General features: G+C 38.2%; 1 protein-coding gene across 4 annotated transcripts in view; it reads left to right on the top strand.

Annotated features, from left to right (window-relative positions):
* The window catches only part of PARD3B (par-3 family cell polarity regulator beta), a 392,348-nt gene that overhangs the window by 121,378 nt on the left and 244,985 nt on the right, over positions 1-25,985 (top strand). For all 4 annotated transcript variants that reach the window (XM_077181321.1, XM_077181319.1, XM_077181318.1 and 1 more), the window contains exon 4: positions 9,407-9,510. In XM_077181321.1, the coding sequence (XP_077037436.1) occupies positions 9,407-9,510 (104 nt within the window). The remainder of the gene's footprint in view (positions 1-9,406; positions 9,511-25,985) is intronic.

Raw genomic sequence — 25,985 nt, 5'->3', positions numbered from 1 at the left:
CTTATATATAGCATACAAGAGTAAGTCGGAAAGACCCTTTTTCTTGCATGAAAGCCATCCTTTTCTTCTTAATCTTGCAAGGTCAGTTAATTGGCTGAGCATTCTGATGTTTGTCAGTACATGGAGTGTACTGTACTCAAGTCTCAATTCTCTCCTGTAAGATCTCCTGGAAAAACTGACATTTTGAAATTGGTACATTTCAAAAGAAATGCATTATGGAAGAACATGCTGTTTTCTGTGGATTGAGGGAATACTGCTGATTTCCTTAAGGAAATATGGCTGTGTTTTCTTTCAGTGCACTGGATGGCTCCTCTCCTGGTAATGATATCAAGTATTGTTCTCTGCTGTTAGCCATAGGCGTTGTGAGGATGACGCTGTACTTGATAGATTCTTCTCCTCTGTGGCATCCAGTGTAATCTGCTTTAAAAGAATTGTGATGATCAATTCAAGTCTACTTGCATTTCTAAAACAAATTGTTTCTGTTCTCAGGCAAGCTAAAGGTTTGAAGATAACTTTTCATTTCAGTCAGAGAGAAAGTCTGGTATATTTTGACCTCATGACTTAAGCTTAGTCTTATTTAGTTGTCCTTGATTCATGGAAATGAGTTTTGCTTTATCTTTGTATTGCAGCAGAATAATGCATTAATGGTTTCTGTAAAGATCTATATAAAATTTCCATGTGTTTTTCTGTCTTTGAGCTGCCTGTTTACAAAACAAGCCAGTCTTTCCTTACTTCCTTTCACTGTACCCAGGAATTTAGTGCTGGGGTAGGTAATAAATTTATGTGCATAGTTTGTTACTAAAGTATCTCTTCTCTTTTTAATAGCCCTTCTGTCTCTGATTTCCCAAAAGATTGTTCCTCATCAATTATTCTGCCTGTCTCTATTCCCTTTGGACTTTGTTTAATATGCCTTACTATGGAGTAAGAAGGGTATCTCCATGAAAATATGTTAACTAGAGAGAAAAATATTTTTCCATCACATGTTAGACACTTTTGTGCAGTAGCTCTCTAGCTGGGATGTTGATTTCCAACCTTTTATTGCCTTGGGGAAGGTTTTGGGGAAGGTAATGAATGGGACTTAAAATGATGGAATGAATTCCATTATAAAAGTCAATGGTGCTTTTTGACAAACTCTTTGTGATGTCAGTGCTTTTACTCAGATTTTGTCAGTTTTTAGGGATTTTGTGATGTTGCTGGTTTTGTTGGTGTTTTTGTAATGTGATGCATAGCTGGTTTTAGAGGTAGTATCTTTTAAAAAGAAAAAGACTAACCCATTTAGCTAAGTATTTGCAGCTGAGGGTTTTCAAAGGCTGTAGTGTGATATCATACTTTAAAACTGTAGTTCAGTCTTTGTCAGTACCCTTTAGTGCTGAGCAAGACAGAGGAGAGTATGTCTATAATTCTGTACAGTACTTGTGGTATATTAGCTCTGAGGCAATGGCAAAATGTGTATTTCAGGTAGAAAATGAGCCTGCTACGCCTGGCTGATGGATAGTTTTAAATTGTTCAAGTTAAAACAATTGAGACTCCAGCTAAAGGCCTGAAGGTATTAGATCAATAAAAAGTTATTATTCCATTTCCTCACCATGTAAAAAACTTGAGTATCAAACACAACTATTGTTCAACAAATTGCAAAGCAAAACAACCCTACACTGATTTTCTTATGAAGCAGTCAACTAAACTATAAAACTTGATTTTAAACATGAAAGATTGATGAGTTATAATAGGATTAGACAAATTCACAGGACATGGCTCATCAGTGTCTTGAAATGTGGTCGTCTAGATGCCACACAGATTTGGAAATATTTCAAAGGTGGTTTTTTGCAGCCTGGTAGGATACAACACTCTTAGGCTTTGTCCCTGAGTCTTTGCTACCACTGTTAGATTCAGGATACTGGGTGAGGTAGACCCAATACAGCTCCTCTTAGGTTCTTATTCCATGCAACCTCACAGAAAGTTTCAGGTTCAGGAGGTTTCACTATTTTATCTTTGAAAATTGTCAGGAACAAGATTGAAATTTAAGACTAAAACTAATTTACCACGACCAGAATAGAAAATAGTATCTGCAATAGTAAGACATCTCTTTTTATGAAAACGTCAAAATAGAAAAGGTTCTTAATTTAAATTAGATATGTAAAACACCGGTCATATTTAATTATGAAGAAATGTGTACTAATGCTGTAATTTGTGATCATCCTTTAAAATACAGTTAAAATACTCAAAAAATTTGCTTTGCAACTCTACTGCTTGCAATAAAATGCTGCCAAAGTGATATTCAAGCTGTACAGTTGAGCTGCCAAAGTTTTAAAGAAAATTAAATCATTGAACCATGGAAAAGTGACTGCATAAGCACCTGTAACTGATGTTAGCTGAAGTGCTAAACCAGCTTTTGGCAGCATGGCCTCTTTTGCAGGTGCACAGAATATTTTCTTTGTGTCAGTTTATTCAACTAGTACAGTTCATTAAGTATTTCATTTGAAGTTGAGAAATGGGCTGGGAATTGAAATAGAAGAAATACTTATTTTCACCTTTCAATCTGTGAATAAAAATAAGGTGCGAGAGTCTAAGATCTATTAGTTTTCAAGTCTTATAGGATATAAGGTGATTTATTTAAATTCAGTAACTACAGGTAATATGCTGCTTAAAAACCCAATGTCTTTATTAAGATGAATACTTCTTGCTGTGTTCAGCAAATTGGATGACTAAGACAACTTGTGTTTTAAGTATATCTGGAGTTCAGTTTCTTTTGACATCTGAATGCCATTGAAAGGATATTTAAAAATAACCAACCAAAGCAAAAACCCAAACAAAACTCCTGAACAAACAATCAACACCAAAGCAAAACACCCTGTGTATATGTGTGTAGGAAAATTCTAATGGAGCACAACACTTTTCCCCCTCAAAATACTTATTGAAAATCATAGCATGTTTGAAGTGGCTGTAACTGTTAATCTTGTGTCTAAATATGGTAATCGTGGGATGTACATCAGTCAGTAGATGAAAAATACTGAGATTTATGAAGATGCTTCATTTGTACAAGAGTAAGAGAAAGCCTGGCCCATACTGGAAAATGCTAGAAACTGTCACAAAACTCATGACCAGTTTGCCCAGCAAGGGAAGGAGTTGCATGTTTTGCTCGAGTTTAAGTTGGGGGCGGGGGGGGGGATCACAACTGCTTGTTGTGAGGTGATCAATCCTTGCTCCAGGAATCTGCTGTAGCTCCCCCCCCTTTACCCAGTCTCTTCCATGTGGTACCTGTAGCCAGGATCCTTTGGAGCAGAGTCACGTTGTTCCCTGGACTGCAGTAAGTCTGGGTGCTTCCTGTCTGTCTGATGAGAAGCTGAAAATAGGAACACTGTGTTGATAGAGGTGAGAAGATCCTGAATTACTCTGTATCTGGCATACCTTAAGTGACCTTAAGTGAAAGACAAATGTACCCTGTTAAGGCCCAAACTCAAGTCCTGTCCATCTGGAAGCTCTTTTGAGAAAAATGTTTAAATGGAAAGAAGGTACCAGAACGATTTGTACAGTCTCTGTAGGTGGATATGTGCTAGTGCCTTGAGAAGTGATTTACTTCTTATTGTATGGATGTGGATTTTGATCCTGAAAACAGGATTTATATGATTCAAATAATATGTGTAGGTGATTCTTAAATGTCCATCTTGGAAACTGCCAAAGCTGTAAATGGAAATATTCCACAGTTGTTTCATTAGACCCTGTTAACACCAAAGAAATTCAATTCTGGTCATAAAAACTGAGAGAACAGTTCTTGTGTTTCATAACTGAAACATCACTTAATACATTACAGCACATCCAACCAAGAGAAAACAATTTTTAAAAAATAACTGATACTGAAAAATATCACCCCCCAACAATACCTGTTGAAGCCATTCCTGAATTTTACTTGTAGGCAATTGCTTCTGGTTTTTTTTGTAAGAAAAATTGCACCTCATTTGGAGTGATAAGGAAGTACTCTCTACTGGGTTGATGTGTAAAAGACAGCTCTTGCTGGAACTGGTTTTTCACCTGTTTGTAGATTTAAGTCAATTGTCTTAACTGTGATGCCATCCTAGTTCATTAATCTTCTATCCATAGTAATTTAAGAAGTGTACTATGCATTTTGGGAAGCACAGCTGTAGATTTGAAATTGTATAGATAGGTGCTATTATAAGCAATTTGAGTTAGCTTTAAACATAGAAGTCACATCATCATAGCACTGAATATTAAAAGAGAAAAAGCTGTGCAGTACCATCACAAGGTAGAACATACAAGCCTGTGTCAGCTACATTTGAACTACATGGCAGAGCCATCCATGATGCCTCAGGTGGTGGTAAGCAATACATCTGAGGGTTTTACACACACTGATTTACACACACTGATTGCTTAGTGCTCTCAAAAAGTGCTGATTGGAAGAACTGTCTATATGCCTGTTAATGTGAAAATTGTCTGATAAAAGGAGAAAAATAGGCACATATATTAGTCTTTTATGCATTTAAATATGAACTAAAAGCTTGCTTGTAACTTTTTTCCCAGGGCCTGACCTGTTTCATGACAAGGCCAGTTTAAAAGCAATTTTGGCTTCTCAATATAAATGGTCGTTGTTTGTTTTGTGTCTGTTCAGAGCTCTGCTAGCCAAGAACTGTCCATGCTGAGGTGCAATTTTACATTTGTGTGTATATGCATATAGTATTTAGGTGTTTATTTCAACTGGCTTGAAATGTTGTAATTTGCTCAGATGGAGTTCTGAAAAAATATTTGGAGGCATCTGCAGGTAAGAAATTCATTTGTTTGTCTGTCCAGGCAGGGGTAATTTGGAAGCAAGGCAGCAGAGTAATTGTCATTGGTATGGCCTTCAGTAGCTGAGAGTTTGATATACACTTGATGGACAGCTCTTTTCCCATCATATATGGTCAGCATTTTTATATTCAGGAGCAGAATTTTAAATTATGGCTTTAACTGCCTAGGTGATTTATTGTAAATCTCTTTCTTCCCACTTATAGAATTCTGTCCAAGTGTATCTTTAGTTTTGCTCTAGAATAATCCTTCCCTGTTACCTAGAAAAACAAACCAACCAACCATGTTAGTTGTCGCTGATGCAGCAGCACAATACACCTGTGCTTGTGTTTCCTGTGTTCCTTGGTTTGTCAGATTACCTAAAACTCATCTGTGTTTGCATCCAAAGCATTGCTAAAATTTTAGTACATGATTTGACTGCATTATAGATAGATCAGCCTGCCAAAAATTGTCATGGGTGATAAAGTCTGGGTGTCTTTAGCATTTTTCAGCAACCTACAATCTAAATCTCAAAGAATAAAGGGATTTCAGGCTGGAGGCAGACTGTGTTTTCCTGAGCAAAGAGATATAAGAACAAATGAATGAAATGAAGGAAGGAAATGATAGGATAAAAGGATAATATTTTTTTGTGATATTGGTCATCTTGAGTGATACTCAACTGTCTAAATGTAGGCCTGAAATCCGATGCTAGAACTCAGAGTCTGGAAACCCTGTAGAGCTTAGGGGGATCTCAGCAGGGGCAGCTGGGGTTCCAAAGTTCCCCATACCATGTTCGTGTCTGGAAATCCAGACCTTGCATGGTTTACCTGCAGTTGCACAGTATTCTTGAACACATCACTTCTGGTTTGTCAGGGTCCCCCAAACCTCAGATGCTGATTTTTGAACTATTGGAGGGCTTCAGTGAGGCAGAGCACACTGTCCTGGTCATGGTATGTGTTAATGTCTGTGTACAGCTTTTTGGGTGAACTTTAAATTACTAGCAAAACAAAGTAGGACAATTGGGTTACATCTGGTATGGAGATGTTTCTTCTGCCATTGTGTTATGAAAATTTTCACTTTCTAATTGTACACAAATGGCAGAAATCTGTCTTCTGTTTTTTTTCCTTCCCTAATGCAACCAATTTAAATCTAAGTGTGGTTTCTACCATATGCTTGTTTCAACCATATTTGCAGTTAAAAAAATATTTCCAAAACATAAGAGTTCAGGGGAAATACACTGTTAACCATGAGTCTGTGTAGATACTAATTTTTGAGGGTGATGCTAGCAAAAGAAAAGATTGATCTACATAGGTTGAAAATAAGTGATAGACTTGAAACAAGGATAACTGCAGGACTTTTTCCTCATCAACTTTATCTAAGAGTATGTGTTGTAAGGCTGACACATGTGCTTAGAAGGTGCTATGGTACCATAATAAAATAATAAAAGGTACTCTGCAAATTTTTACAGAATGGGAGGTTAAAGGCTGTCATTATGAGAAAAATTTTGGGACATGAGTTTCAGTTTTTGTTGTCTGCAAACTCTTGATGCAGTGCTGCAAGATGAGGATAACTAATTTTTAGAACTGAGTTCCTAAGTTTAAAATACGAAGTGCTACTCTGGCACAAAACAGTAGTGTTTATTAAAAAATGTGTTTCTATGATAAACTTGGTATGCAGGAAGGGGTTTCTTTCTCTCTCATCATGCAGGGAAAGATGGATTTTGTGTTTGAACTTACATTGGTTGGTATAAATGTTCAGCACAAATGTAAGAGCGTGAGTGGAATAATGTGGAAACACAGCCTGACTAAAGGAAAGCTATAAGGAAAAGGCAGCATTCCGTTTCCTGACAGAAGAAAAGGGATGACAGAATCTCTTAAGAAAATGCATGTAATTTTCTACAGCACGTCTGTAATAAGCAGTACTGCTGATGGTTTTTCAGTACGTTTTGTTCATGGCTGAAGAAGATGAATGAATTCAAGGTATGTATGGATAGTGGATGTGGTCCAGCTCCTGAATCAGGCTCAGTCTGGGGCAGTAGATGTGGGGAGGTTTCTCTTTGGGAATGCAAGGGAGCGTGCTTGCTTTCAAGAGACCTGAGTGTGCAGTGCAGAGGAGGTGGGGGAAGGCTGGAAAAAGAAAGGAACCTGTGGGAGAGGCAGACGCAGGCTGGAACACAGCGAGCAGCATGGAATGTGTTCGTATGGCAGGGAACAGCCGAGCCACACGGGAGATGAGGGGAGATGGAGCAGAGTTCATTAGCTCCAGGAGCTGCTGAGAATTGCTGTCTCATGAAAGGGAATAAGGGACTCTCTTGAAAAGGAGGGGCAGTACAGCTTCTTCTCATCTCTTTCATCCAGTAGTCCTCTTTGCTGTGGATTTTCTCCTATTAACAAGAACATTTAGGTTCAGTTTGTCTTTGTCTAATAAAAGGTTCCTTTTGTGTTTTTGTGGTGTGCACATGTAAGACAATAAAGGCCAGAGGGACTGTTTTGTATAATTTTAGCTAAAGTCTACAGCTGACTTGTTTCACAGAAATGTTATGATGTGTGATATTTCTGTACAAGAAATTATGTTACATGTCTGTAAATACATTTAAAAAATGAAGAAAATAGACTCTGGCTTTGTCCTCAAATAAATGATCTGTAGGTCCCTAAAATTTACAACATACTGGGAAAAGAGAAAACATGTATAATAGCCAAAAAGTCCAGTTGTTTTTCTACAAGTAGGGAAGCATTCCAGATGATCACCATAAATTTCATTGTTTCATGGCAATAAGTAAAAATTTGCAGGAATAAAAAGAAAATAGCTGCAAGGCCATCTTCCCGAAGTGGAGAATAGTATTCTCTACAATCCTGCTGCTTCTGCAGACTTTGGTTTCAAAATTTAGACAGTTGTAAATTTTGTTTCTGTTTCTTTGAAAAACACTGACAAAAAAGCAAGTGAAAGGAGATCTTCTGAACTGAGGATGGGGAATGTGGTAAGAAGGAGGATCTTGAAGCAGTCACTACAGAGAGCAGACAGAAGAGCCGAAGGGGTGTGATACAGGAGACCTCTTCACCTGGCGTGTAGCTGCTGGAAGGTCCTGGAATAAGCAGGGGTCTTGTCTCCCAGCAGTCACAGGGTTGGGAGCCTTCATCTTTCTCTCAGCCAGAGAAATGAGGAATTAGTTGTAGAAGACAGCTCAGGAAAAAAGAAGAAATCTAATTTCAGAGTGTTGGCTTTGGGCGGAGGATGAACTTGATATAAATCATCTTTCTGCGTGGGGTCACTTTCCACTCCCTTCCCATCTTTGTCCTCTTAAGTTGACTGTGGGGAATTTTTTGTACCCTCTTTGAGTTACTGTGGATTTCTCACCTTGGAAAAAAAGAGGACAGAAATGAGGAAGGGGGCTGGGATAATGACTTGAAGAGTGTAAGAAAGTGTATGCCCATTGAGTTGTGCAAGTTTTACAAATAAAAGTACCAGTGCAAAGGGTTTTCAATAGTTTCTCTGCATTGTTCATGTTTATGTCAAAAGGAGTTGGAGACCAGGTTGTGTTGAATCCCACAGAAATGTTTCGGCATCTGTTTTCAAACTATTGTATTGAAGACAGACAAAAAATCGGATACAGGCCACCAGAAACTTCAGCCATACACAGAAAAACTTATTTTAAGGTATAGCTATTTATCTTGAAGAAGGCAGTGACTTTTATTTAGTTTTTGTACACCTTTATACCAGATAAGTCTAGTGGAGAAACAAATTTCTCCTCAGCTTCATGTGAAGAACAAGCATATTTGGGTGGAGAGATTTGGTTCATTTTGACCTATTGACACTTCTGGAAAATCATACAAAATTTGGTGATCAGTTCTTTTCTACCCAACCACCTTGTAAAAACATGGATAGCTCTTGGTACTAAGATGATAATCACCTGGCAGAAAAACCAATATTTACATTCTGATATTCAAGCATTCCCTTAATACCAGGACACAATTTTAAGTCTTACTTCTGCTTTTCTAACTGGTTTCCTGCAGAAGTGAGCAGAGAAGGGATTGCCTGCATATAAAAACTTGCTCACCATGAGGAAGGGTTAAGCACACTAGGTTCTCTGGTTGCCCCTCATCAACATTAAGTATTTATTCCAGCTGTATTGACAACGTTGTGCTGAAAGTGAATGTGGTAGAATCACTCCAGCTTTGTTAGCATCTAACAAGAAAACTGTTGCATTTTCAAACTTCTTTTCTAGATCTAGTAATTATGGCTGCCATCAGTCCCAGCCACTGTAATTAGTATTATAACTGACAGCTGTAATCTCAGTTTTGCGCACTTGATGGTACATGTGGTCACAGATACATGCAACCAGTCATTTGGTTTTTTGAGGAGGTGCCTTTTTCTCCTGTTAGTCAGCTGTTTTTACCTAATTTAGGTAGCTCATGGGTGGAGGTCTATTACATCAGTGCATAAAAATGTTATTATTTCTTTAGCTAAATAAATCTGAAACGGTACAACCCTATCAAATCTAGTAATTTAACAGGTGGATATTACCACAGATAAGCTTATATTTAAGTGCTGCACACTTCTCTTATTTAACCACATGAAGCTTTCCCTTGTGCTAATTTAGCATCCCTGAACCTTTGAATTCTATTTTTTCTCACAGGCACACCACTCCTGGTACGGAGGAGCAGTGATCCAGCCTTGGGCGCACCTGACTTCCCAAGTGCTTCTCATCCCAGTGACCACGCTCTCAAGCATGTTGTGGCAGTAGGTGTCATGCAACTCACCTTTTTAAGACCAAAACCTTTCTTACCAGTTGGTATATAGCAGTATGTATTTGGATCTATAACAAAATGCATCATACTCGTTTTCTGTAAAGTAGAGAATTTCCTCTGGAAAAAAGTAGTTATTTTAGATGATACAATCAATTACCAGTGGTTCTATATATATATATATATATATATATATATTTTAAATAAGTGGTTTACATAAAATTCAATAGTGTCATAAGGCATTGGAATATGGACTGAACTTTCAGCAGTTATTTATTTGTTCAGTATTATGTTGTCCAGTTTACCATTGCTTCTTTGGTCTCGCATCCTTTTTCACTTCTCTCGTTTTCTAATGGCATTTCTGTCATCTTAGGTACCCTGCTATTGTCCTGCATGGTCTCTTCTTTATCTCACTTTTCTGTTTTACCAGACTCTTCCCTTTTGAGGACAAATTTGTTTTCAGTATAGTTATTACTAAGTTCTATTGCAAAGCCACAATTAGTGAAAATGCAGCAAAAACATATTCATATGTTTTTGCAGACTGTCTTTAATCTTAAAGTGATGCTGTCTTAGTCACGCTTGGGCCACGTTTTACTTTGCAGTATTAAGACCTGAAGCTTTGTGTGTGGGGAAAGTGTCCCTACATTACTTATAAACTAATGACATTCTTTAGAATCTCTGAATGTCAGCTGGGACACATAAGTGTCTCGAGCAGAATAAAGCTATTTTTTAGTGTTTGCCTAGAAAGGTCTGTTGGATCTGCTCTTCTTTAGGCCACATGAATTCTGGCTTAAATGATGCTGCTGTTTTCATTTGTTTGTAATATTTATGCCTTTTCCCCTTTAGATTCTCTATGCAATGTTGCAGTTCACTCCCTGTCCCCAGCTGTGCAAAACAATCTGTTGCTGGTTTATTTCAAAACAAAGCAAAGACCCAGAAACTCTGGGTCTTTGTTTGGTGCAGGGAGGGATGTTTCAGACTAGATCACAACTAGTTTAGAGCAAGGTTTCACAAATGGCTGTGCTGGCACATTAGGGAGTAGGTGGAGAGAGCTGGGGTTCAGCGACACGTGCTGGAGGTGGGAGCCTTTCAGCTGACAGTGCATTTAAGACCAAACTTTCAGTTAAGTTCATGGGAATAAAGGAAGTAAATACGCAGTCAGCTGAGTTGCATGCAAATAATGTTTTAGGAGTCTCACTCTAACACTGTAATTCTGAAGGCCAGCACAGGATTTTAGTTGAGTGTTCATTGTTTCTCTTTGCATGTGCATCTAAATATTTTGCATGCACCTTATTTTACAACGGCTTGTGTTATTTGGTAAGTGGTGCAATTTTAAAAGTCTCAGTGACTCTCCGAGTACATTATGATGTTACATGGGGCTGAACTTTGTCAAAGTTCTGCATCATTTGTCAGACCTGTTTGAGTTGAGAGGTTTTTCTTGATGTTTGTTGCAAGCATTTACATATTAATGAAATACTGACTTAGTCTGATAAATGAAAGTACAAAGAAGAATTCTTGGTTAACAGTGCAGATCTTACACTCTTGGCAAAGCTGAGAAACATATAAAGTGAGTATGTCAGTACGTAATGCTCACCCCTGGTATTTTATAACCATGAAAATGGCAAAAAAAATTGGAAAAATAAGTGAAATCTGTTTCATTCCAGGGTGTATTTTGAATGCTTTATAGACCATCAAGAAGACAAAAATAGCATTTTGTTGAGTTGGGTTTTTTATGTAATTTTAGTGGTGACAAGTGCATTTTATGCCATTACATGAGGATTGCAGTAATACTTGGAGGTTAAAACATCATCATGCTTCACTGACTTGCATCAGTACAAAAGAGTCCTCTAAGCCTAAAGGAATTCCCTGTGCGCAAATACAGAGCATTCATCTGTCAGCTGCAGCGGTGACAGTCAAAACTGGACTAGTAACAGGGGTGGAGAAGGATTTTTTTTAATATATCATGTAAAGGGGAGGCGGGGGAGGCCCAGAAAGTTCAAAGTTGTGGTTTGGTGTTGTTCTGGTTTTTTTTTGTGAAAGCAAAAATTTATTACAGCAAAATACGTTACTCTAACTCTTATTTTTGCAACCGTACCATTTCTAAAAGCCTCATTGTCAATCGTACTGAAATATGCTTTGGCATAATGTTCTAGGAAACACAGAAAGCTTAAATAACATAGGTTAAATTAGGTACAGATTGTTTTAAAACATGCAGAAAAATCAATATCTGACAAATGAAAAAACATGGCAGAAATAACTGAACATTGCATTTTGAAAATAACTATAGTCTTTCAAGTGTTAAAACACTATTTAGAAAAAAATCATTTGTTCTGTACATTGCTGCTGAAAATTTAAAACTAATACTGAATTTCCCTTGCCACAAACCAGAGTTTTTTTCATGTTGAGCTGCTTCCTTTAGTCACATGCAAATTAGAAAACCCAGAGCTGTTGCTAGATGAAACATGTGCATGTAAGTGAAAATTAAGTCTCTGTATTTATGCCACAATTATCTTAGTAATTATTTTGTAATTGAAACTGACTTTCATAATTAATTGAGCTTTTTTGGCACTTCTGGCGTTTGGTACATGTGGAACTGGCAGTGGGCTCTGTGTAGCAATATCCATACACCTTACACTGATACACCAGTGCTTCAGTAGATTTTTGTGAGGTGACTACCATGGGGTTCTCTGAAGACAACGTTGATTTACCTTCTGGAAAGTGCGCTTCAGTAGTACAATGAGTAATGCATGAAATAGGACAGCAAACATGCAGTAATACAAGAAAAGAACTTTGCAATCCCATTTAGGTGAACTGGTAGAACCTGATGAACCATTTGAGCTGTTCACAGTATTTATGGCAGAGTATGTGTTCAACCAGAGCATGTGTTCTGTTTGTCAGATGTTGTCCCATTTATTCAAAGAAAGATCTGATTTTTTAATGCTATATGATGATTACAAAAATAACAAAACCTCTTCTGAGTAGCCAGGTAGTTTGAGGAGAATTTGAGCTATACTTTCCTATTTTCTGACACATCTTAGCTGTAGTTTTAGCCCCAATTAACAAAGTACTTCTAGATCAATCAAAAACTGATAGTGAAGTCCAGCATCTGTTCCCTCAGACTGGAAGTCATTTAACAGATGGTACAAAATTTGAGTTTCTTTTTTCATCCAAACCTCTCTTTCCTTATTGTGATAGCTGCCACTGGAAAATTTAGAGATAGTAATCAGGGAAAAATAGGGGTAACACACATCAGAATTTGTTCTTTGTTTGTATTGAAGAAAAAGTATTTGTTGATGATTTTTTTACTTTATTAAAGCTACTCTTTAGCTGTTCTGCCTAGTTAGAGCCCTGTCCAGGATTTCAAGAATGAAAACTTCCTTCCCTAGGTATCCAGAGAGGACTTCAGGGATACAAAATTAGTTTAATGTACTTATGCACACTTGTGGACTGGGCAGAGAAGTGATTGAGAGCAGCCCTGTGGAGAAGGACAGAAGGACTGGCGGGGTGATGACTGATGAAAAACTCAATGTGAGCCAGCAATGTGCACTTGAAGCCCAGAAAGTCACCTGGGCCCTGGGCTGCAAAAAAAGCATGACCAGCAGGTCTAGAGAGGGCATTCCACCTCTCTACTCCATTCTGATGAGAGCCCACCTGGAGTGATGCATCCATCTCTAGGGTCCCCAGTACAGGAAAGATGTGGACCTTGGAGTGAGTCCGGAGGAGGTCCATGAAGCGGGTAAGGAGCCTGGAGCACCTCCTCTTTGAAGACAGGCTGAGAAAGTTAGGACTGTGCAGCTTGGAGAAGAGAAGGTTGTGTGGAGACCTCATGGAACCTTCCAGTATCTGAAGGGGACCTGCAAGGAAGCTGTAGAGGGACAGGGACTGTGTAGGGGGTCAGAATATAAGAAAATAGTGTAGAGAGTAATCTTACCCCTAAGGAGTTGCAGCTGGGCCAATTAGCAAAGATTAGGAACAGGCCTGACTTCAACAGGCCACAGCTGTAAGCAATGAGAGGAAGAGTGCTATAAAAGAGTGGGGTGGGTGGTTGAGAAGGGAACTGGAGTCAGTTGGCTGCTTTGTGAAGAAGAAAGAGTCAGTGCTCTGAGAGCTGCCCAAGAGAAACACCAAGAAGGTATGGAACTTTTGAGATAAGGAGACAACAGTGTGGAACCCCTGCAATAAGATGACCACAGAACTGTAGTGACAGGACAAGGAATAATGGGTGCAAACTGTGAGGGGACATTTAGGTTAGATATGAGGAATTCTTTATGGTGAGGGTGGTGAGGCCCTGGCTCAGGTTGTCCAGAGAAACTGGATCCCCATCCCTAGATGTGTTCAAGGCCAGGTTGGATGGGGTCCTGAGCATCCTGGTCTAGTGAAAGTTGTCCCTGCCTGTATTAGGGATGTTTGGATTAGGTGATCTTTATGGCTGCATCCAACCCAAGCCATTCTGGGATTCTGTGGTTCTACTTCTCTGAAAAGTTCTGTGCCCATAGCTTTGCTCTGGCAAAGGCCAAAGGCTGGTCCAGCTGCTTTCTGGCTGCAAATAGCCTGGCATCACCAAGTGAGTTTAGCAGTGGGCATGTAGTCCTCAGCCAGAGATCTGCTCTGGAGTGCAGCAGGATTGAGATGGTTGAAACCTTCCAGAAGAAACAAACATTCTTTGGGAATTTAACACTTGCTCAAAACTTGTCCCCAGATAGCTGAGTGGAGCTGCAGTTTCAGATTTTCTTCACCAGCTCAGAAGTTCCTGACTGGATCCCTCTGCCCAACATGGTAGGGATGAGATGCAGCAAGGCAGAAAGTCTGAATTGTGTGGCTCTGTTGGTTTGGTATTAGGGAAAAGAATACATTTTTCTGCTTCTGCTCAGTCCAGTTTACTCAGGTAGTAATTGCTAATGTATATAATGTATATAACATCTGAACTTTTGTTTCTGGAGCTGTTATTTCAGCTTGTCTCTGTTTTTGCCCAGGGACAGACTTCCTCTACTATCATAAGACTTGATTTGTCATGAGTTTTAGACTCATTTAGAGGATCCTATTTGAATTGGTAAGAATTTCACATTAATTCTGGTGGGACTAAGGTTTCACCCCCTCTTGTTAACTTGCTGATTATTATAGAATGCTATTTTCTGCATTACTTTCTTTTATAGTTACATGTTTCCTGGACAAATGCCTAGGTTATCTTGAAGTTAATCAATAGGACTGGCGGATTAAATTGTATTTATCCATATTTAAAGATACAATGAGATGCTGGATCAATTGAAGAGCTGCTCCAGTGGCTCAATACAGTTTCAGTTTTTGTCTAGATATGACTTGAAATTGGCTGTATTTTATGCATTGTGGATGTGTAATTTGCAATTTTGAATAAGGTTGATATATAATTAGAACATTTTTATGTTTCAAGCTCTTGTTAAAAAGGGTCAAAACCTCCTCTGGTTCTTGTGGCTGTTAATTATGGTTGTGGTGTATTAGCCTTTCTGATTAGGAGACTGTGAATTAGCATAATGTCCACATATGTAAGGATGCAGCTTCATGAGTTGTTCCATTTCTATTTGGTATTATATACAAATGTAAACGTAAAGATATGCTACAAATTTGGCTATGAGTAGTACTTAACAAAATGTGTGAGTATTTTCGTAAAAAAACCACCCAGAAATATTAGAAATGTCATACTATTTAAAAGTAGGGCAGGGTAGAAAATACCTTTTTTGGCACAGTGGTGGAATAATTCCATAGAGTTTATAACTTGATTCAGCAGATTTATACTAAGACTTGAGCTAAGAGACTGCACTGCCACGAGGGTTGTATTGTCTGTCTGATTTTAGAAGATAGAACTTTTGTCCACTATGTTTACTGGACTAAGGTAGTTTTATTTTGTCCTTTTGTACGTGTTAGAATTCCAGTATGAAATTCTCTCATAGTTATGGGGTAGAATCATAGAACACTTTGGGTTGGATAGGGACCCTTTAAGGTCATCTGGTTTCATTCCTCCTACTGTAAGCATGAACGTTTCTCACTAGATCAGGTTGCTCGGAGCCCCTGACCTTGCTTGCCTGACCTTGAAGGTTTCCAGGGACAGGGCATCTCCCACCTCTCCAGGCAGCCTGTTTGTGTTTTAGCTACTTTGTAAAAACATCTTTCTTTTATCTAGTCTAAATATGTCCTCTTTTAGTTTAAAACCATTACCCTTTGTCCTATCAACTAAAAAGTCTGTCCCCATCTTTCATACGTGTCCTCTTTAAGTGTTGCAGGAAGTAGACTCAGAGGAGACCACATATTGGGAGAAACACAGGATTTTTTCAGGAGCTGGCAGTGCTGGTGCACTTGTAATGCTTTAAATCTATGCTTGTTGATGTATAATAATCAGACATCAAAGTAGATTTGGAAATAGATTTTAGATATTACCATGTGTGTTGGAGGGTTAAGTCCAGGCTGCCTCCCTGATCTGGTATGGTCTTAGGCTGTCATTCAGAACATCAAGGTTTTTTTAATTCTGGAAGGCATTTACTTTTTTCTGGTAAAAGTTTTCCTATTAATAATTTAACTCTTGCTCTTGAAATACTGCAATTTGGAATGGAACAGAAGATCTGTGGAGATTTAAAAGGATTTTTCTGTCATTCAGCTGGGGAGTTCCAAACAGTTGGAATTTTTTAAAAGGGAATTCTGATGTGGGTGAATCCATTTATAAAGCAACTACTGTGTGTCTGTTTATGCTGTGAAACATATATAGAACACTTCTAATCAGCACAGGAGCTTGTCAGTATATTGCTTTTGATGTCTGATTAGATGATCATAGGGACATCTGCAGTGAGTTAGTTTTGAAGTTGTTGGTGTGAGCACTGCAGGAACCAGAGCTGTGTGGCACTCTTACACCATGAAAACTGCTGCTCTTAAAGAACATATTATAAATCCAGCTATGCAGCGAGCTGAGGGCTGTCGAAATAACAAAAGCCATTCCTTCTCAATTCTCTCTGCTGCCTTACAACCCTCCACTGCTTTTTTTTTTTTCCCTTCTTGTACTGTGTGCTGTGGCATTCTGCATCAAAAAGAAATTATTTTATATTGTAGAGGAAAAACTAAAAAATGTAAATTAAATGTTTGTCAGAATATTAAATTGTGCATCTGAAAAAGGACAGAAGTGCCCTGTGATAATTTCCTCTTTTGAGGGTGCAGAGCAGCATATGTGTGTGTGTGGAGAAGTGTTCTTTTCGTTCCTTGCACAGCCTGTGTGTCAGAGAAATGGTATTGTTTTACCTGTATTGTTTAAAATGAGCAGCGGGTGTAATTTACAAATTTTTATTTCAGCAGGATAAGTAGATTTTTTGTGATTTATTGTAATAAGAACAAATAATGAATGTTCTGTGATGTTAACATAGTATATAAATTATCAGTAAAAATGGTGTAATCAGTAGAAGTTGTTATTCATTGTTAACAGGTTGTTTCCAGTGTGAGGAGTACCAGCATTTTAATGACTATTCATTCGGAAAATCATCAAAGCTCTTCATCGTTCTTATGTTAGTAGGGGAGTGGGTTTTGTTTCCTCTTTAAAATGAGTTTTGGGCCTTGGCTGTAATTCTGAAGATATCTTACTGTTTATACACTTTCCTCCCTTGTCCTCTGCCTTGTTCAGTCAGGTCAGTAAGATTGTAGGTGATCCAAGATGGCCGAGAGACTGAAACTCTTTGTTTTCCTAAGTTGCCTGTCTTACAGGGAATGTAGAAGAATTAAAGCGTGGAAATAAGAACAGTTGACAAAAAAGGGGAAAAAAGGTCATGCTGTCAGTGCTGTTGACACATATTCATCTCTATAGCTACATCTTTGGGGTCCTACAAAATACTGTCATTCCATCTGGAACAGCTTTTAGCAAGCAGCGTATGCAACAGGCTCATGGTGCTGAAATTGGAATCAAGCATTAGCAAGTTACTTCCATGTCTGACAGTCAAAAGTGGAAGATGACAGTCAACATGGCTCATGCATATCATTTACTGTCAAGCTCTAGAAACATTTAGCTAAAATAAAATAGGTTCTCAGTCAGTGTTCTTCTGAAATGCCTACTACTAAGTAACTGTTTCCATAAATATAGTGAGCTAATGGACAACTAGGAATAATGGTAGAGATCTTTGATACTTACCTAGACAGAAATGTTGCTGTGACATTAGGGAAAAAAAAAATTTTGCATTTCTTAATGTGTCCTCTTCCAGTGCACTGGAATGCAGGTGTATGAAGTTCTACTCTTGTTTGGTTAATATTTGTGTTTCTCCAAAAGTCAGATGTGTGGCTTTGTTTCTCTTACAGGATTGACAGTTATTCACACTCTAAGGAGATGGGATTTCTTTTTTATGGTTTTATTTTGTTAGGTGAGACCTCTTCATCACTAAATTACCCAACTTGTTGGAGACACTTTAATCTGGAGATTTGTTCATCTGTGTAGCTAGTGTCTCAGCTAATCTGGATTTACAGGTTTTTGAGCTGTGATAATAATAATATAGGTCTCTCTGAAACTTGCACATTGCGTCAGAATTTTTTTTTGGCAGCAGGTCCTGATTTTTGTCCGTGCCTGTGAAACAATTTCTGACATTGACAACTGAAACGAAGGGAGGAATATTTTAGTGGTTCTGTGTACTGTGTCCTTTTGCTGTTGCAGGTGTTCTGACATATTGGAGTCAGGAATAATAAACTAAGACCAGTGTGAATGTAGACTAAAATAGTAAGGGTGAGTCAGTGAGCTTCAGGATTTTGAACAAACATCTCACTTGTGATTTTTGTCAGTAATTGCAGTGATTGCTTCTGGCCTCTAATGTGACCTTTTGTTGTAACGTCAGCGGTGTAATTTCTCTGATATAACTTTAAATAAATAAAAATAAAACAAACAGTATGCAAAAAACAAATATGCAAATTTTCAGCTGAGAGAAAGTGATTAGACTGTAGAATAAATGTGTTGATGCAAGAGCAAATTGTTGCCACTGTTTTTCTGTACTATAAGGGACAATAATTAGCAGTTTGTGAGGCAGCCTGCTATTCAAAGATGGACATACCTGTCGTCTCACTTGGAACAATTGTTCTTATGACATTTTCCAGATCCTAAGAACCATATTTGTCAGTTCAAAGTGTTACACATTCCAAGCAGTACCATAAAGGAAAAAAAATGCCCCCCAGAGAGACCTTATAGGAACAGTTGTTCCTGTAAGATTATTTAGGGGGTTTTTTTCTGAAGAAATTGAGTAGTGGCTTGTGCTTTTTTAATTCTCTGCTTTAAAGTACTAGTAACAATAAGTTTGGCCTTTAATTCATCTTGATTTAATATAGGTTTCAATATGGATTCTCAAGCTCTTCTCCAAGATTCAAGTCAAAAGTTTCTTTCTGTGTCAGTCCCAAGGGAGGCTGTAACACCCTCTTTTCTGTATTTGAGTATTTGAACCGTACCATGTAACGTGACTGCACTGAAGCATCTCGTGATATCTTTGAGAGCATGTACGGTATCTTGGAGTTAGAATTACTCTCTGGGTTGGTATTTGTGCTGTTGTCTATGTAGCAGCTGTCTTAGAGTGACATGAACTTGGACCTGAAATGAAAGAGCTGCTGTTTCTTGCAGCATGCTTGCTCCATTGACCTAATTGGGTACATCCGAGATGATTACACGTTTTAACACCTGGGGAGATAAATTGGCCTCCTCCTTTTTCTTTCCTCTGCCTTTTAGAATAACCAAGTACAGTCAAGTTCACGGTACATCTGTCAGCTTTACAGAAACAAAAGGAACCCCCTTGTTTTCACCTAGTCCCATGTCAGTCAAAGAATATGGTGAAGGTTCCTCAGATGTGGTGTTCACTTCCACCCCCGACCCTCCTTTTCTTTTATGATCTGCTTACCTTTTTCTGTCCTTCAAGCAGCAGGATGAGAATCAAACAGAAATACATTGTTTTGGGGTAAAGTAAGTTCTGCAAAGCAGCATTACTGAGCAAGGGCTAGTTAGTCTTTGTTGTATCATTTTTTGACACTTTACATAAAAGACCAAATGAATTCTCTTTCAGAATAGGCAGAAGAGGCATATTCCAAGGGGAATTTTATAAAACATTTCTATGAGAAATTGTAAGCATGATAAAAGGAGGAGAGGCCAGGGAACAAAACCAGATTTAAATGGATTTTAAGTCACAAATTAAAAAGCAATCTCTTTATCAGCAGCTAGAATGATATTCCCTTCAATTTGATTTTAAAAGACGTAGCCAAAATGTGGATAATAAATAAATACATCAGTCAAGGCTGTGAAATATCACAGTTCTTACAGACAGCTGTGTTTTTTTGCTCAGACATTTTAGTGGTATTCTTTTCAGCCAAGGAGTATAGTCTCAACTGTATATTTGTTTTAAAAGAACATAAGAATATTTTCCTCAGATTGTGTAGCATCACCATGGCTGCCTAGGTATCACATATTGCTGTGTGCTTCTGCAAAGCTGTGGGTATTTTTAATTAATGATATTGGTGAAAACTCTGTGGCACAAATACCAGCTATGAGATCAGTGTGACTGATGTATAAATGTATCTGCATTTCCTTCATGTTTGAATGTTTTGGGATTTTTTTCTGTCAGAGGGAATTCAGTAATGTTGTACATGTGATGGAAGAATATTCTACAGAAAGTACCCTGAAAATGTTGGTGACTGAGATGGTATGCTGGATAGTGGTGAGAACACCTAGAATCAAAGTGTTTTGCTCCTTGTGGAAAAAATGCAAAATTCCTTATTTTAAGTCCTTGTATTCCTACCAAGGAGGTTCAGGGGAGCAGAGATAGAATGGGCTAGAGGAGTTTTTATACAGTATTTTTATTATTTATTAATTGTACTGTAAATTTCTAAATAGCAGAATTAACGTGGGGTAAAAGAAGTCAGTTCCACTTCAGACCATTCTATCTCTGGCTGTTGTTAAGCTTGGGAAATGCTCCATCCTATCATCCAGAAGAGAAGGGAAGTTGGATTGCTGTCCATAGGCAAGTCCATCCATTGATAACAGGATGGTATGAGGTGGATGCTGTACCATGGTCAAATTGATAGTCTGGTTAGTACATGCAAGAGAATTTATGGGGTATGTTTTTTCTCTGTGAAGCACTTCAGAACAGAAGAAATACTGTAAGATTAGGGATTACCATGTTAATGATAACAAAGCTATCCTTGAGTTTACAAAACAGTGAACCTGATGATTGCTTACTATCTGGCTGTGATTTGCTGCATTTTTACCTTTCATTGTCTACTTTTGCCATATTCAAAAGGATGTTTTGAAAGGCATGTTGATAACTTCATTGTTTTAATGTCATCAGCTACACAAACTCTGATGTTTACAGGTAAAGTTAGGTCATTAGAACCAGATGCATGCATTCATAAATTAATGATTTTAAAAAAAATTATATTGGCAGTATACCAAAAGATTGTAAGACTTTTGGGAAATTAATCTGCTGCCAATTAGATGTATTTTTAATACTAAACAATTGTCTAAAACATCTAATTGTTGATGCTAGTTCCGTTGAAATTGCTTTTATAGTAATCAGGCTTCTAGTGTCTTATGTGTTGGTTCCCTGTTAAGGTCAGGAGCAACATGCAGACTCTAGATTTATAGCAATTTAAATTTTCTTCTTGAAATCATTCAATATTTAGAATTTATTACATATAATTTTATATTCATATGAATGTGATGGTGACTACCACATAAACACTTCTTTATTCTTTGTTTAATAAGCAAGATTAATTCAGGTCTAGCTTTCTCTTCCATTGCTGCTAGTATTTTGTTCTGTAACAGCCAAACCTGCACATTCAGGGCTGGTTGGCAGCTCTCTTCAGTCTGGACACCAAATACCAAATGGAAAAATACTCTTTGGTGTAAGATATGCAGTTGATAACAGGTTTATTTTACTTTAAAGTACTTAAAATATCTAGGCTTTTGATGAACGGGTATTATGTTAAAAGCTACACATTAAAATTAGAAAGCAAGTTCATAGCTTTCACCAGCTCTTTAAGGAATAAAAAAGTAATTTTCAAGCAGAAGACCGAAAAATGTCTGTATGTATTGGGGGAGCCTGTTGGAAGGTCCTTTTAGCATGAAATCAGGTCTTTGGGAAAGCAATATTAAGTAATGCTACCCACTAATTCTATACATCCATATGTAGCATATAAATTCATGTGATGCCCTTTGCCAAGAATGTATTTTAAGTTAACTAAATTTGGCACCTCAAGTACATTGTTGTGAAAAGAATAGGAACTAGACCAATATATTGCAGTTCACAGGTAATGAAAGGATGTCTGTGCAAAGGAATCTGACAATACAGCTCACTAGACAGTAAAGCTTATTTTCTAGCAACACTGCAATTTGAGAAGGGCCTGGCTACCTGGGCACACTTGCCACGGATCTTGACTGGTACTGTTGGGATCAGCCCCTTGACCCTCTGTAGCCTCCCTCTTAACTGGGACCATATTTACTAACTATTTCTTGTCCTGACATGACTTTGGGTTTTTTGAGCTGGGGATGGAGCTGGCAGGTTTGGCGTCCTTCTGTGTGCCGGGCTGTTTCCCCTCCTCTGTTGGTGCAGAGGCCTGGGGTTAGGGCAGACAGGCTGGCTCAGCTTCATCTGTTACCCTGTTATCTGTGCAGCTGCTGCCCAGCCCCAGCTCCCCCCTTCTGGGCCTGTGCCCTAGGTGGGTACCTGCCCCTGGGCTGGTGGGATCGCCCTGTGGGGCTCCTGCTGCCAGGGTGGTGTCCTGCCTTCCTGCCCAGCCATTGACAGGTCACAGATGGGGGATGTTCCTTTGCAGACTCAACTTTATTCTGGGCTGTATTTTTTTTTTAATTTGGACTTTAAGTAGCTCTAAGTCAAATAAGAAATGTTAGCCAACAGAATTGTGGGGATTCATATTGATAATTTTTCCTTGCTTTTGGAGTCAGACTTGGCTGTACACTGCAAGTGGGGAATAGGAGACTCCTATTGAGGAAGACAAATTGTTTCAGGACTGTTCAGACTCCAGTCTAATATATTTTTCCTACTACAGATAGCACTTCTGGGTTCATTATAGCTTACTCTCACAAGTCGTCATTTCTGTCTCAAGGCTGTTGTGCTTTCCAATGTAAAGCAGATTGATGCTGGCACATTTTTTCTATTTTAATTTTACAAAGTTGTCACACTGAAACTGTGCCTCATATTGGAAGTGCTTTGAAGTGAAGCGATAAACAAAGAGCTAAAATAAAATTAAAAAGGAGTATGAACAACATTTCATCTTGGTTTGTCTTTTTTAAGAATAAACTGAATGGGTGTGTACCCTTGTGCCACTGTAGTAAGTCTGCAAACATTAGCAGATCAATCTAAATTGAGTTAGTGTGTATGGAGTAAGCAGAAACAGGTGAAAATTAGGTTATCTGTGCCCAACTCTTTCTATTTCCTATGAACAGTGAGATATAAACTAGTTTTTAGATGTGATTAGGTTTTGTTTATTTTTGGAGAGGGGCAGAGGCAGAACATTTGCTGTACCTACTATAGTTATTAAACCAAGAAACTATATAAAAGTCACAAGCTCAGTTGTGACATTTGCAGGTAAAGGTAGAAAGCCCTCCTATAAATAAATCAGAAGTGAATCCAGGAGAAAAACCATCAGTAGTCCTTGGTACATTTCAGTTTTATCTCTGAAAAACAAAAGCCAGGAATTTTCTGTCCCTTCACTAAAAATACCCACTCAAAAAAGTAATTGTCTTTGTCAATGCCAGAAATGCCAACCAACTTATCTGAAGTGTGATTTATCACTTCACTGTTTTTGGTTTGTTGACTCCCAAAAACTTTCCAGTGAAGACATATCTTGTGCTAGATCTTCATAGTTTCTTTTTATGATGTTCTAAAAGTAGTCAAGGAATTTCGAGGTCTTTTGACCACAAATTGAAGTCATTGTCTGCAGGAATAAAATAAAAAATGCCAGTAGCAAGTACACACTTACTGTTATAAGTCTTGGGTGCACAGTTACTATTAATCTTTGATTTAAAGGGGAATGACAAGTCTTTGTCCCCAGAGCAGCTTTGAAATGATGTAATGTGTAACAGTTTTTACATCCCTATGGAAGCCTTTTATCCACATTAATGCACGACTCCTCACTGGTGAGAAGCAGGAATTACCCAAACAAGCCTGATTTCTCCAAAGGGGGAGGGTGAGGTCCTTTCCCAATACCACAGTCTTACCTGTGCGAGAGTGGCTTGTATTCCCCTTTCCCAGCAGAAAGGTAGTTTCCATTTTGTTTTTCCTGTGCCATTCAGTATTATCACCAATGCAGGATTCAGGTACAGATCTGGGAGACACAGCTGTGAGCTTCCACTTTGAAATTACTTGCTTCTAGAACCCAGTATTCTAAACTGTACCTTATCTGTGTCCTGAATTGTGTTGTAAGTCTCTAAAAATCTGTCCACTTGCAGAGCTGGAAAGCGCGTCTTGTCTTTTCCACTAGTTTGAGCAGGGTCATGAGCAGTAGTCTTCACACACTCTTATCTAAAAACTTTTATGCCTGTTCAGCCTGGATGCTAAAGAATCAAAGGATCCTCTTACTAGACACTGCTAATGTTTTCTTTGACAGAGGTTTCCTATTGCTCGCATTTACCAGACAATAAAATAAAAGCTAGGTCACAAAATATTAGCAATTTCAAGAATTATTCCCTAGTGCTGTTTGCTGATCCCCCCTGAAATGCTGGTTGTCTTTCCTGTTGCCATACAGGAGGGGTTTGTGGGGAGAGCATTTTGCCTTTAGGTTTTCTGGCATTCAGCATCATTGTGCCTATTTTGCCTTCAAGAGAATTGTGAGGATGAATAGAATTTATTTACTCTGAAATGTTCACGTTCTTTCTGTCAGACCAAACTTCAAGGTCTATTGCTGTTTCTTTGTCATCTCTCACTTCAAAGGTATCTGCCCTTTGTCTTTTAAGCTGAGCTGTTGTTGTTGGGGCCCCTTTGGGTTGCCTGAGGCTATCAGATGTCCAAATAGCCATAACAACAGAATATTTTCTTTCGTATGCTAAACAGTTTGATTGTTACCAGTGTGTAAGACAGTTCAGGCTTAAGGGAAAAAAATAAACAAGAATATACTGTTCAAACTTTATTTCAGTTTGCACTCAGCTCCCTCAATCCTTCCATTTGTGTTTTCCAGACTTGATGGTACTTGCAGCTGTTGGTATTGGATACAGCCATGGGGATACTTGCACAAAGGAAATAAACTAATTTTTAGTCCAGATTAAGTGTAATTATACCTGAAAGTGTTCTGGTTGGGTTCCTGTTTTAAGTTCTGGTGACCATTCACTGACTGAACTTGTCTCTGTTGGATTTTGTAGCCATTTAAACAGGAAAGAGTTATTTGCTGGGAGACCACAGAGCAAATAAAAAGCCTTATCTCAGTCCTCTTAGAACCTGGACTCCTTCTGTGCTCAAGGCACTGTGCTGTAGTCAGCTCACGCTTGAGGAAACTGTTCAGACTAGGTTCTGAGCCGGAGTTCAGCTCCCCAGGCCCTTGTATTTGTGATCTCCAGGCTTGATCACTTCATTACCATTGTACGGGAGTGAATGTAAATTGCAGCTCTGAGTAGCTTAAAATGCGGCAGTACATCAGTTTTGCAACACAGATCAGTATTACCCTGTTATTTCAGTGTTTTGTTTCATGTATCCAGTAGTTTCTATTAAAATATTATACCTAATTTGCAGTGGGTTTTTTTTGTTGAAATTTAAAGCCCTGCATGAGATTATGCACAGACACTTGAAAAAATGCCATTCCCTCCATGATCTTCTTTTCTACTGGGGCAACTTTTGTCTAAGATGTATTGCTCTTGCCTGCAGGATGTATCAGCTCCTGTACTATTAAGCTCATTTTCAGAAGAAAGCAGTGAATGCTTCCTTCAGTTGCTTTTGAATTTGGTAAAGTTCATCTCTGAATGAGAGGCTTTTCTTTAGGAAGTCTACCTTGTTCTTTTCTTCACAAAGTAACTCATTGAAGCTATTCCTTTCTACCTTTTCTTTCTAGAAGAAAAGGTAATATCTTTACTTTTAAGTACCCAGAATGCATTACAGTGATGTGGAGCCACAAAATATGCAGATCAGTAGTGCTCAATATAAGAAAGATGCAAGCAAACTCTTATAGCTTACACTGCTTTGGGTTATTATAATGCAATTATAAAATCTTCAGGAAAAAAAAGCTTTGCTTTTCTGTGTGATAGCAGAAGAAACTCGACTGTACGAAATGCTTTTAAATTTGTTTTTCTAAATAGTAAATGTTGATGAACTTGGCATAGGTAGTAGGAGTGAGACAAATAAAAAAATGTATAAACCCCAACCCACACCCTTATACCCAGCATGCTGCCAGTCTCCCTGCATTTCTGGTAGTGAAGTATTCTTAATTACCATCTGACCTGGATGAGAAACATTGAATTTCTTCATAAATAATAGTACTTGAAATATTTCACTGGTATATAAA

Source organism: Agelaius phoeniceus, chromosome 7 (assembly GCF_051311805.1).
Source record: "Agelaius phoeniceus isolate bAgePho1 chromosome 7, bAgePho1.hap1, whole genome shotgun sequence".
Classification (NCBI taxonomy): Eukaryota; Metazoa; Chordata; class Aves; order Passeriformes; family Icteridae; genus Agelaius; species Agelaius phoeniceus.
Note: the sequence above shows the minus strand (reverse complement) of the source record. Positions and strands in the feature narration are given on the sequence as shown.